The sequence below is a fragment of the Dryobates pubescens genome, chromosome 17 (assembly GCF_014839835.1).
Source record: "Dryobates pubescens isolate bDryPub1 chromosome 17, bDryPub1.pri, whole genome shotgun sequence".
NCBI lineage: Eukaryota > Metazoa > Chordata > Aves > Piciformes > Picidae > Dryobates > Dryobates pubescens.
The window spans coordinates 16,195,019-16,209,250 of NC_071628.1; the positions used below are offsets into that span (position 1 = coordinate 16,195,019).

Sequence of the window (14,232 nt, forward strand, 5' to 3'; positions counted from 1 at the left end):
TTCTTTTGTGGTTAGTGAATACTGAAATAGAAATCTGCATGTCTATCAGAGTATTTAATTTGTCACTTTGTAACGCTAAGCACAAGATTAATTAAAAACTATGTTTCTATAACTCTGTATTCTGATTTCAGTGTTCTCTACATGGCAAAAGATGTGCAAGGTAGTCCTGAGACCTGGAGGAAAGCATATTTTCTATATCTAAAGCGTGCAAGGAGTTTTGAATCAAAATATACAAATGTTATCAGGATTAAAGTAATTATTTGTTTTAAAAGTATGGGGAGTCAACAAGTGGAGCAGTCAGCAATCCTGCAAGCAATGCAGTGATCAAGTGCTGAATGCAGGCATTTTTTACTACCATTCAGAATATTAACTTCTAACTTTTAATAGCCGTTTTCAAACAGGAATATTCAATAGAGAAACAGAAAGGCTGAGTAAATATGATGGGAATGTTCAGGACAAAGGTACAGACCCTTAGCACCAGAAATTTTTTAGATGATGTTTGCCTTGTTTTTATTTTACACTTGTAGTAGCTATAATCCACTGGAGAAATCCTGCTAGAGATCTAGTGACAGTATTTTTAAAGGCAAGAAGTCAAAATGGACTGTGTCATGAAGAATGGTAGACAAAAACCAAATGACAGTGTGCCCTGGCCACTTCAGTTTTCCAAAGCACTATTTAAAATGAAACAGAGAGAAATATGTGCATGTGGCTAACTCAAATTATGCATCTCCCTAGATAATTTCTATAATTCAATCTTTCTCTCTCCTGGACAAAGCTGAAGATCATATACTTTTAGGGTTGCTTATAAAATAATTGTCTATTTACAAAAGAATTGAAATACATTCATTGGAATGATCAACTTTTTAAACTAAGACCTTAGCAACTTCCTGAACCAAACCACACCCCAACTCCTACAAAAACCAACAAAACAAAAAACTCAAACTCACACACAAAAAACCCACAACACCCAAAAAAACCCAACTAACCAACCAACAAACAGAAAACCAAAAGGGCTTTGTTCAGAAGGTATTGAAGGATGACAGAACAAGAAAATGTCTACAAAAAAAGGGACTGTGTGTCTCCAGTGCAAATGCTATGATGTTAGCTATAGCGAGACAGCTTTATTGAGATTTGTATGATGTAAACATACATATTCACAAAGCCTTTCAATAATGACTTTCCTGGAGTTACACATACCAATGCACTTAGAAATGTTAGACAGTAACATGAAAGAAATACAATTTTAATATCACTTGCTTTGGTACAAAGACCAACAAAGCTATCAAAACGTTAGGAGAAACAAGCTTGAAAGCATAAGTTCAAGAAAAGCAGGTGGAAAAAAGGTCAGATGGCTACAGTGTGCTGAAACTCAAGTAATGGGGATACTGCAGTTTGAGGACTTCTAAAGATCTTCAAGGTGGGGGGACACACACACAACAGGACCCACACTCTCCAGTTCACCTGCAACAAGCTGGCATACCCTCAGATAAGACATCTTTTTAAAAAGTCAAATAGGAAAATTAAAAGTTCATCATTATTTGAACTCTTGCAAATATGAAGATACTTTTTCTTATGTTGTGTCCAAATAAATCCTGTCCCTGCATTTTGATAGCAGTAAAACAATTTCTGATACAAAAATGAAAGTCCAAGTTGCTGCATAGTCAGTCTTAAAATGCTTAAACACAATACTAAAGTCACACCTAAATGCAGGTGCCTATAGTGGTGCCTTGCTTCGTACTCATGGAAATTACTCCCAACTCAGTCCAAACAATCAAAACGTTGAATACCATCAGAAGCCTAACTCCTGCCAGAGCAAGCCCAGCTTAGGATGATGTAATGACTACTGTCCTTTCACTCACCTCTCTGTAATAATGAGCATCCAATATTTGGAAGTAAAAATCTCTTCTTTCCTTTTTTGTATGTTTTCCCTGAAAGAAACATTGGAACATTATTTAAAAGGCAAAGAATATAGATTACTTATAGACTCTATAAGTTTCATAGCTTGAGGAGTTTGGTGTTCTCACAGTCACACCATATTGACTACACATGACTCTGCATCAGAGGTGAATGTAAACATTTAATGACTAAACACTAAGAAATACAGCTATTTAAGTTTTCCCTCAAACACACTTTAAAATAAATATAAAATTTGTATTTTAGATGCTTAGACATTATTTCTACCTCTCTAGTCTATGTTTTTAGGCAGAAATATAAAAACAATCATCACCAGTTCTATTAGGCACCTGTGATGTTGATTTGCAGGACTCGGCTCCACTGTGATTATCTTTTAATAGCTTTTGCCCTGACAGTGCTATTTAGCTACAAGAGGAAGCACTGCTATTAAAAACAAAACCACAGAAGAAAACAGTGCTGTGAGGAAGGAACTGTGAATATGCTTTGATTACATCAAAGCATATGCTGCTCAGTTAGGGAAACAGATGTCTAAGCAGGCCACTGTCAACAAACAGCCCTAAAGAATGAAATCTGGCTTTTAAAAAGCAGTCTTACCACTTAAATCAACTATGTGAAACACAAACCCAGACTCAGCCTGGCAGTTTTAAAACATCTTGAAAAAAGCAGTTTTGCTCCTTCTGAAAGTTTTATCCATAGTTGTACATTCAAAGTACTGCATGTTAATTACATTATTCTTCAAAAATATATTTATTTCAGAAGATATCATTCAGTAGCTACGCTGCAAGGCTTGACTATCCCACCAGTAACTAGTTTCCATTTTAAAGATAAGAACAGAGAAAGCTTTATTCCTGTGATTATACAAGTAATGTAAAAGTAATTTTAGGGCTTTTCCTTAAAAAAGGTTTCACAAAATCATTTACTCTCACATTTAACTGCATGGTCCTGTAATTAGGAGGTGCAGTCTGATGGTGTAAATATAGTACAATTACTTTTCTTGCTTGACAGTCCCTTTCCAGCGGAAGCCAAAAATTAAGGAGAAGTAGAATCTGTGTGTTCCTTTTTGTTTTCACAGTTCAAAAAGTAAATGGATCTTTAGAAGATGAATTCATCAAGTCTATTTATTAATGCATTTCAAGTTTCAAAAAACCTTACATATCTTTGCACAATACTTTATTTTTTGCATTTTTAGTAAAAATTTCCAAAGTGAACAAAAAAGATACTGTATAAAACACAGTGGACATGAATCGACAGTAGTATTCCATTTCATTGTCTTAACTTTCGGTTTTACCACATCTTGACTTGCAGTGGAGAGTTCAGTGCACATTTCTGTTTTCAGAAAACATTTAACTTAGACTCAAAATAAAATAGGGCAGAATTTGTCTGCCAAAATCCTACCACAGGATAACATTACAGGCAAAAAATTTACATGTTCCAAAGTCTACCACACTCAAGAAGTTACTAAGAACTCTTGCTGAATAAAAGTCACCATTTTAGAAATGCAAACCCACTTCCAATCTTTGCACAGTCTTAAAACAAATGTATTTAAATGACTTAAAAGCAACTACATACACTTCTAACTAGTTAAGATCATTTAGAATTATTTATATAGTCTATTGGACTTGGGGTTTCATGTACAAAATTTGTCTCTAAACCATGTACAAAAAGCTGTATTTTGAAAAAGTTACCACATACTGTACAAGTTTACAAGGAAGAGAACCCATTATATTCTGTAACATTTTTGGCCTTTCTGGCTTGCGTCACATTATGAGAATGATTGTGTAAACCTTATACTCTTAAAAAACATAACAAAAAAACAAACAAAGGAAGCCTGTCCAACCCTTAGTAAATTTTCTCCTAAGCAAAGCCAGGAAAATTATAGCCATTTGCATCTCTAATTAGCTTGGTGCTTTTGGAAAACAAGCAATAAATATATCACAAGCTTAAACATTTTGTAATGCCCCCTTTCGTTTCCTGCATAGCAGTAAGCACCTTAAGACATCTTTTGTGTTTTCTCTTTCAAAAATGCCAATTATTTACATTCGTCATAAAAACTTTGGAATGGGACATTGTGCTGTTGAACTTCACTACTGGTGTAAAATGTGGGAAACTTGGTAATCCTAACTACAATTTTAACTCTGCCACAGTAGCCGGGCAAATCACTCTACTTTAGTGGTTAACAATAGTATCATGCTGAAAAGTTATCCAAAGACCTGATAAATTAAAACAAAACAAAACCCAAACCAAAGAACTACAGCTTTTCTTTCTCTTTCCACATCCTTCAGAATACAAACTTAATTATCATACTGGAAGAATATCTGAACAGCCCAAACAAACTGATTGCAATTTTTAAAACAAGCTGAGTAACAGGCAGAATTTTCTAACAAAGCATGGAAGTAATTCATCTAACTATTCATTATTTAACTGAACAATCAGACAAATTAAAAATATTTATGTTGAGCAACAAGAAATTAGACACTCACATAAAACATTTTTGAAACATTCTGGCATTTGCAAAGTTTGCAGAACACCTGTTATCTCTAAAAGACCATTCAATCTTGTATGCTGTATCTTAGCAGCTGTTTGATAAAGATGAAATGAGTGCTTGAAACAACTTTGATCATGATAAAAACCAATTTGATTTGATTTGATTCAAAACTGCTGTATAAAGCATCACGGGATCCTTGACCATTACACACCATCATCCTCTGTTATCCTGAGTATGTCAATTAAACAGTAATTTCTTCATTAATAGCGGAAAAGTTTTATAATACAAAGAAACATCCATATTGCAATTCTCTTGTTTACAATTGCACACAAGTACGGGTGTACGTTAGAAATACATGTCTGCATATAACAATGTATATACATTGACAAGTAATGTCTCCATTGCTGAGGTGGTCTACCTTCCTAGCCTTGACTGGCAGGTGAAAAATATATCTTGTTTTTCAATTCTTGAATTAAAAGTTTTACTACAGCCATATTTGCCTGCAAGTGAAGAAAATGCAGCAATGAAGAGCACAGAAGGGGGAAAGAACCATGATACCCTAGGACTTTGTGCCACTAAATTAAAAATATGCAAGAAAAAACTTCTCTTCTTTTTTGATCTGGAAGATTTGCTCATTAGAAAATAACCATTTCCACTTCTTTTGAGGGCATATCATGCCTTTTTTTTTTTTCCTCTTCAATTTTTGAAAGTTAGACTGGGGATAATGACTTATTAGGTTTTCTTTGGAGTGAATTTTCCCATTGTAGGCACTAGGAAGAACCAAGGCAAAAAGCTGCAGTCAACGTCTCATATGTCCCATCTGATAACTCTCTCGGGGTCTTTGCCGCTGTGGTGGCTGAGTGGTTTGTGGTGGTCTCCTCCTTTTTAAAGTGCCTATTTAAGAAAAAGGTATCATTATTAAAATGAATTTAATAAATACATTATTTCAAAAAAAGTTGCCTTGGCCATGAAAATTAAATACAACTATTTCTCTGAAAGCCTTCAGAGTTAGAGCTGCAAGGTTTTAAATAGATGATTAACTGCATGGAGTATTTACAGAACACATTTTACTACCTTAACACTAGTTCTTTAAACACTTTCATTCTTACAAAAATGTAGCATGGAATAGGGAACAAAATGAACTCTGATTTAGAAAAAGTCTTCAAAGCTTTCTGTTGTATGCCTATTATGTTGTAGGAAAGTAAGACATAAATAACGTTTTTGTAAGTTGTTTCACTTGCATGAATTCCACTTGTAGTTTCAGTGCCAGACTAAGAACTATAGGGTAGCACACCTGCAATTTGTATTTCATACAAAATAGTTGAGCATAAAGCATTTCTCTCTGTATTAATTAGTGTACTCACCTGGAAGTGGTTTATGAGGAGGCAACTTTGGATTACTGCTTGGAGTATGAACACTGCATATCTTAATGAAACCAGCCATCAACATGATCAAGGCAATTCCCATAAGCAACACTGCCCACCAATAAGCCTAAAAATATTAAAACATGTATTTTTGCAGGTCCGGCACACATGTACAAGACAGAGGTCATTGAATATGGATGGCTTTCTTTTGCTTATTTTAATAGTAAAAAACCATTTCAACAGAGCTATATAAACTTAAAAAAAAAATCAACAGCTTACACAAAATCGACTATAGACCTCTATAAAGGTGTTTCACTCTAGCTCTCCTCACAGTCTTTCATTAGGAGAGTGTCATCTAGTGTAGTAAAACTCATAAATGCTAGAGATTAATACATTGAGCTCTTTAAAAGAGATCAGAACATTCACATATGAAGTTAAAACAAGAAAACCCTCTAAATTAAAAATATGAACATTAACACCAAAACAGTGAAGAGTTATTAACACACAATATTTACTTGTTATTTATTTCTACTATTCCCTTCAATCTGTCAAAATGATTTGCTGCACTCAAGGTGCTCATTGAGAAACTAGTAGAACAAGGACTGATTATGCTTTGAAGAATGCTGAAGTATTGTGTAAGTATAGCAAAACTTCGTAACTGTGATTATTATAAAGGAAATTTTGTATTACACTGGTAAGAAAAAAGCCCAATCGAAGAAAGCAAACACAAAAACCACCTTACCACAATCCATTCTGCAATATTTTCATATAGTTCTGGATTAAAAATTGCTTTCTTTAATCTAGCTAGAGGGCCATCAGCATCTACTAGCCGACACCTCATGAACACATCACAGTAGCCTTTGAAGTCGTTACAAGGAGATCCAGGTTGCAAAGTAGTAGTTTTACGACCAAAGTGTTTCTCCCACTGATGAGAGCCTGTACTTGCACAACTAGCTGGGTCCACTGAAAAGCAAACACAAATTAGATAAATTAAATCTTTACCGTATTAAAATATCTGCATGTACACTTTGGTGTTCACTTGCTCAAAATGCTTTAGAAAGACATCAAGTTCCTATTTAATCTGTGAAAACCCAAAATCTATTGTTTACATCCTACAAAATACAATGCAATGTCTATCTGAAAGGAAGTACGAACAAAATTGCAGTACACTCTCAACTAAATGAAAATATAAACAGCATGAGAAAATTCCTCAGATACCTACTGCTATATTTATGCTTACAATTCAGACAAATCTTACTTTTTCTCATGCAGCAGACATGACACAATTCTCTATCGTCCTTGCCATCTGAACTAGCACATGTACACTCCTCCAAGTCAAACTTCTCACAGATAGAGCCAGCACATTGCTGTGAGACAAAAGCATGAGAACACAAAAATCAGTTTCACTTTTAAGAACACTGACATTAGGAAAGATACAGATTTTTAATAGCTGAAAACACAACGGCAGGTCTAAAGATGCTTATCAATAAAAATAAGAGCTTGAATGTTTTCTAAATTTTATACAATTATTGCAGTTATTCAGTTGCAGTGTTCAGGGTTCTTCAATTTTTTTTGTTTTTAAAGGTGATTTACCATATTTTCTTTTTTAACACTGCATCTTCTTGTGGTGTCTCAAAGTACCCTGCACAGCACTGCAATTTACACTGCAACAGAATTACACAAAACTGCTTAGAAAAATAAATGAAAAGCCTATCTTCAAAAATATTTTCTCTCAGAAAACAGTAAAACTTGATGGTTGGAAAAACTATTTAATTCCACTGTGGGAGGACCCTTTCAAGGTCAAATACTACTACTAAAAAAACATTAAAAATATCTGTGTATTTATAATCATGACTAAAACCCCAGTAACTATATAAAGACAATTCATCTATCCTTAAGATGTCTCTAAATTAAGACAAAAAATTATTACAAGCAGTATCACTTGATTAAAAATCTGGACTGCAGAAAACAGACTTAGAGCAACACAAGTTACAGCCCTTTAGGAGGATAACTTTTAGTTTGTTTCTGCTTCCAAATAAAGAGAGATCAATTTTATAATAGGCTTGCAACTACCATAGACTCTTTAACCCTGGAAACTAATGGCAGGTCAGTCTAATTCTATATGCGTGCACATCTGTGTTACATGCACATGGGTAGAAGAAATGAAAATTATCATTAAGCCAAATTCAACATGTACTGACAAGGGTATCCAGTTTTTTAAGGCAACAAAAAAAAAAATCACTTGACCAAGACCAAATGAAAATGGAAAGATGGAGCTAGGAAATACAACATTTTCATATTCCAGATTTTTACCAAAATAAAATTAAACAGAACCTTTCAAAATAATAAAGCTATCTTGGTATTTGTTATCTTCTTCTTAACATTCTGTGTGCCTCCATTTATTCTAATTGGAATTAATAAGTCAAATGTTATTGAAGAGAAGAGTAATCCTACATTCTTCTCCATGAAGTATTGAAACCGTATCACTTCATATTACAGTGTCTGGCAATAGATGACAGTAGTTGCATGTGATTCTAAGACATACCCCATTTAAGCAAACTTGTGTGTTCCTGTTGCAAGCTGTGAAGTTCTTTTTAGGCTCAGATGCTGGACAGAGAGCACTGACACCATCACACATTCCTTCCTTTGCACAGTCGGAATCATTTCGACACTTATCAGTCTTCAGTTTGAAATTACACTGTGCAGTACAGCAAGGGCCTTGACTAGGGCTAGAAATAAACAGAAAACATGGATGTAAAGAAAGCATGAATGATTCAAGAACTACTATTCATCCTGAGAATGACTCAAATACTCAACATATTCCTGATTTCAGTGAAATGTGAATTGAAAATAATTTTCTTCTGTCCCTTAAGGTAACAAAAGGTTACTGCACTGCATAGAAATTTCTTAGCCATGGAGTAGGTCATTAAAGTACTTGCATTAGTTTAGAAAAACAGTACAAGCACATTTTAGAGCACAAAGAAGAGAAATGACATTTCAAAGTTTATCTATTCAATTAACAGGTTGGCAAAATTATTTCTGAAACAACTGATTAGCTTGATACTATCCCTATCAATGTAATAATTAAGTCAAGATTTATCTGTCACTGATTAGCATCTGTAAGAAATATTTTATATTTTTCAGCCATACCACCTACATTGTTAAAATAAACAAGAAAGGGGAAGACAATGGGTCAGACCTTTTATCAGAAATCACACTTAAGTATATGAACAAATTTTGGGGAAAGACTTATGAAAGAAGCCATACAGCTTCACTGGTTCCCCTGAAACACTTTGGCTTCTTTCTGCCACAGATATCAAAGCACCTGAGCCCCTTTTGCTATGTACACCAGTATACAATTTCTCTTTCTGATGCTGGGCTTCACTACACATGCCATTACAAGCAGCAGAATGAAGGATATAAAACATACAGAACTACTGGATTAAAGCTAAGAATCCTGAGTTATCATCTCAAATTATTCTGTATCTCAACACTATTCACAGTATGTACTCACTGGCATTCAGTGGACATCAGAAAATAGCACAGACCTTCTATACATCAGGATCTATTTTTAAATTACTGCATGCTAAGAAAAATTCACTTATATCACATATGAAAGACTAAAATACATGCAAAGCAGCTGGAGAGATACCACAGTTTCCTTAAATGTATTTATGTGATCTATTCTTACACTTAAATTTGCTCTATATTTGGAAACCTTGTTGTACAGCAAAATTTTCAACATTAACAGAACTGAGAAAAGGGAAAATGATGCAGCAATGAATACTTAAGACTGTTTCAGCAGATCATAAAACAGTCTGCTGAATATAGACAGCAAAGTAAGGAAGTGGTGATGGCACCTGATGTACTCAGAAGACAATGCCCCCTCCCCATAGGTGCAACATAAAATCTCACAATCAGATTCTAAGACAAGACAATATAAGGTCTGTATGTTAGCAGAAATCATAGAATTTACAAGGGAAAAGTTAAAAAAAAAAAGGCAAAATTATTGTGACTGTGAATTCAAAGGAGATGGTCCCTTCTACCACGCCTACACTGTCAAACACGTTTTATCAGGAGATGCCACCTTTACTTCCACTGCTAGGACAAAGATAATTTTAAAGAGCAGGATAGCTTAACTAAACAAAATTGTTTATGTTGTATTAAAGGGCTGAGCTGATTTAGACTTGAAGGTATCAGCAATTTTCTCTTAATCTTTGGCTAGGATTCTAACCTAATGTTAGATTAATGTCTGTCTCTAGAGAGAAACAAAAGGTCATACCCTTCATGTGAAAACAGTCCACTACAGTTTTCAGATAAGGTAAGAATTTAACACCTATCTTAAGTCACAAAATTAAAAGACAGAACTTGACTTCACCAGCAGTCTTATGATCTTTAAAAGTTTCTCTTATAAATCATTGCATACACAACACTGCCAAGATACAAACTGACTTGAAATCATAGTTCAACTTAATTTATAAAACAAGCATTTAACAAATAAGATAAATCAACTATATCCTTCAGTCATCTTCCAGTTAAGCAATGTCAGAAGTGACACTAGGCACTGCTTTATCCTTTGGGCAATGAATACTTTACTGTACCCATTGTTAAAACAGCATCCTGGTTGTGGCTTTTTCAATCATGCACCTTTTACACAATACATTTCTTATAAAAATTACAGAATTTCAACACATTTTTCTGTGATACCTTAGCACTGATGTAAATCCATTGCTGTATTATGTTTTTTTCAAAAGCTAGAGAACAGTCACCTAAAGGAAAGCAAGTTACAAACAGCACCAAGAACTGCATAGCATAATTGTGCTTATGCATTTCTCTCTCACTGTATAAGGCCTTTTGAACAAAATAAACACTTTGAAAATGATGTGGGTAAACAGATTCTGATTCTAAAATATCAATTATAACTACCAATAAATCTCCCAAATTAAGATATACTCTAACAGACATGCACAATACCTGCAGGATTTGCCTGGTCTTAACTTGCATTTTTTATCTTCTGGTTGGTTTGCATCATAACAGCATTCATCTTTACACTGGTCACTGTATCCGCAGTCACACTGTTCTCCTTGTTCAACCAGTCCATTACCACAGATGGGCTGACCAGATTCTGAAAAATGCCAGTATATTTATGTACAAAGCTGTAAAAATAATATGCAAACAGACTTAAAAATGTTAATACTGACTTGCAATGGCATCCAGCTAATCATGACTGAAAATACCTGGTCAAGATGGATTTCAGAGTAGAGATCAAGTCAACGTGCATTATTTGCTTGCCAGTCAGCTTAGTCATTCCTACAATTCATAGAATTCTACACCTCTGAGTAAAATGTTTCAGCTGATAACAATGGGAATTTCTCAAATGGATATGAAATCAACTGTGAGTAGTAGAACTTTTCTGCTAAGTCTCCAACAGAGCTGCATCCTTTCCTGCACTCCTCCGTTAACTTTCTGATGACCTCAAGGCAAAAGCTGATAGTGCTATATTAAATTACTACTACTCCAAACCCAAAACCTTTGTGCTGCACAAATCTCACAAAATTTGAGAGCTCACATATCAGACTCCAGAAAGAAAATTACTGCAAAAAATTGTTAAATAGAATTCTCTGTTTTTTAATTTCTGCTATTTAACACTTGTCCTTTCACTGGGCATGACTAAAAACAGTCCTGCCCTGTACTCTTTAATCTCTCCCACCAGGCACTGAGAAAGAGAAGAGCCTGCCACTCCCTAGCCTTCTCTTCTCCAGACTAAGCAGTCTCAGCTCTCACAGCCTGTCCTCATGTCAGATGTTCCAATCCCTTGATAATCTTTGCAGGTCTTTGCTGGACTCACTCTAGTATGTCCATGTCTTTTCTGTACTTAGAAGCCCAGAACTTGACACAATACTCCAGATCTCAGATTAAAATTTTATAGTTACAGAACAGCAAATTTTTAAAATGTAACCTAAACACAGAAATAAATATAAATAAAATAAATTTCTAATTAAGTGTAAGGCAATAGCTTAGCCATTGTGCTTCCAGGATGAGAGAATACATACCAACAAAACAATTATTTCTCTTTTTCTCAAGAACTTGGCTGATATTTCGAATGCTACAGATAGAAAACTTGTTGTTGTTCAGTTTGTCCCCAGATGTAGCTCTTGCATACATGATATAATTGCCATTTTCTTTCTGTCCCAAGTTCTTGGACTCTCCTGGAGTGCACTCCATTCCAGAATCATGCTGCAAAACAAGTATTTTAAAGCTATTTCTAATTAAGACAGCTTCTCCAATATTTTGCATACATGTAATAAGATCTCAAAAGTAACCCAATTCAGTAACCTTAATACAGTGAGAATAGGAGTAAAAACAAAGTGCTATCATATAGTCTATGGTTTCTTGGAATACAAAAAGCATACAGAAAGTAAAGATTTGGGTTTTGCTTTGTTGGTTTTTATGGCAATTGTGGTTTTTGTTTGTTGTTGTCATAGTCCCAAGCTGAAAAAGTCATCATCTCCTAAAAAGTGGCTTTAGGGTCACAAAGTCTTCTGTGGAATAAAAGCAGGAGGAGTTAACTGACATCATATTCTATTCTTTTTGCTTGTTTTGAAGGAGGTATAAAGAGATCTTCAGAGCAGAATTTTGTTTATATGAGCCAGTGCCTAGATCTGTATGATAACTGGCATGATGAATGCATTGCATTACAGGATGGCATACTAAGAACTAGCATCTTGACAAAATACTAAGTGTAACAGCAACTCTAATGCTGTTTTGATGCATCCTACTTTCTAGAAATGCAACCTCAGTCCCCAGATGTAGTAGGCAAATTTTCAGCATAGTTGTGAGAACTATAGAATCCATTATAGTTTAGTAGGACCAAACATGTGCTTTCATTTATTTCTCTGGATTGAATGCAACTCAACACTAAAATGAAAAGAACCATTTTCCAGAATGATTCAAAAGATGTTTCACACTGTGGGATTGTTTTTTCACTTTTATGTGTTCATGTTTTCAGTTATATTTGAAAGGCTTGTTCCCACTCAGAGCAGTGTTATTAAGAATTTTCTCAAGGCACATGAAGAAAGCTTCACATGTGAACATCTGGTGAGGCCATACCTTGAGTATTGTGTCCAGTTTTGGGTACCTCAATACAAGAAAGATGTCAAGGTGCTGGAGCAAGTGCAGAGGAGGGCAATGAAGCTGATGAAGGGCCTGGAGAATAACTCTTGTGAAGAGCAACTTAAGGAGCTGGGGCTGTTTAGTTTGAAAGAGAAGGCTGAGGGGAGAGCTCATTGCTCTCTACAACTACCCAAAAGAACACTGTAGAGAGGCTGGTGCTGGTCTCTTTTCCCAGGTAATTAGTGACAGGACAAGAGGGAATGGCCTCAAGATGCAACTGGGCATTAGGAAAAAAAAAAAATTTCATGGAAAGAGTGGTCAGGCATTGGAATGGGCTGCCCAGGGAGGTAGTTGAGTTGCCAACCCTGGATGTGTTTAAGATTCGTTTGGATATGGTGCTTGGGGATATGGTTTAGGGGTGAACCTTGTAGAGTAGGACTTGGTGATCCTGAGGGTCTTTTCCAACCTGAATGTTTCTGTGATTCTGGGATCTCTTTTGGAAGAACTTGTCATTCAGTTGATATCTGGATTTCATTTTACTTCCACGAGTAGAAAACACATATACTTAAGTTCAAAGCTCAAGTTCTCATCTCCAGCAAAAGCAAAAGCTTCATGCTTTCAGCTTGCCATAAGCAAATCACATCCCTAAATGACTGGGAAGACAATTTTGCTTTGGTGAGCTTGTAAGTATAAAGAATAACACATAAAAAAAGAGCCAGTTCTTTCTTCCTTTGTTGAATAAAGTGTCATCTTTATCAATTCTGCATTGCTTCTTCCTCTTCTACTATACATTTAAAGGATGTCTTCAATAAGAAAGAAGCAAGTTGAGGGAATACAGCCCCTTCATAGTAGACTGAACTAGTAGAAATAAACAATTCACAAAATCCACCATTGCACCCACCACTCATAGAAGGAGCTTAGTTTGGCAATCTTCTTTTTCTGTTTGTATGCCATGGGCTTACACACATGCACATGCAGCTATGACCATATTTTCTTTGTTAATAAGCAGTAAAAATTCCATTTGCAAACCATGAACTTCAAAATGGTTGAACTGAGTTAACAGATCAACAGTAATACTCACAGGTGAGCCAAAGTTATGCCCAACCTCATGTGCAAAAGTAATGTGAGAAACCTTGGGAGGCACATGAGAGCCATAGTTCTGAACTGTGATGATTCCAGTGTTCAGTGACTTCTTCTTACCATCAGAATACAGTTTGCTCTTTTCACATATTCCACCAGAGCTCCCTGCATTTAGACAAAAGTACAAGAGTTAATAATTTAAGAAAAGAAGTGTTGTGTTTCTTTTCCTAGTGATATTCAGAACAAGAAACAGCTTGCAGCTCAGTGGATGAAGAC

General features: G+C 35.2%; 1 protein-coding gene across 1 annotated transcript in view; it reads right to left on the reverse strand.

The window, feature by feature from the left end:
• Positions 1-2,283: 2,283 nt before the first annotated feature.
• Positions 2,284-14,232, reverse strand: part of ADAM10 (ADAM metallopeptidase domain 10) — a 47,451-nt gene continuing 35,502 nt past the window's right edge. Inside the window, exons 9-16 of the mRNA XM_054168883.1 lie at positions 13,958-14,121; positions 11,817-12,000; positions 10,738-10,888; positions 8,309-8,492; positions 7,022-7,130; positions 6,506-6,726; positions 5,764-5,890; positions 2,284-5,293 (exon numbers count right to left, since the gene is read on the reverse strand). Of these exons, the coding sequence (XP_054024858.1) occupies positions 5,199-5,293; positions 5,764-5,890; positions 6,506-6,726; positions 7,022-7,130; positions 8,309-8,492; positions 10,738-10,888; positions 11,817-12,000; positions 13,958-14,121 (1,235 nt within the window). The 3' untranslated portion in view covers positions 2,284-5,198. The remainder of the gene's footprint in view (positions 5,294-5,763; positions 5,891-6,505; positions 6,727-7,021; positions 7,131-8,308; positions 8,493-10,737; positions 10,889-11,816; positions 12,001-13,957; positions 14,122-14,232) is intronic.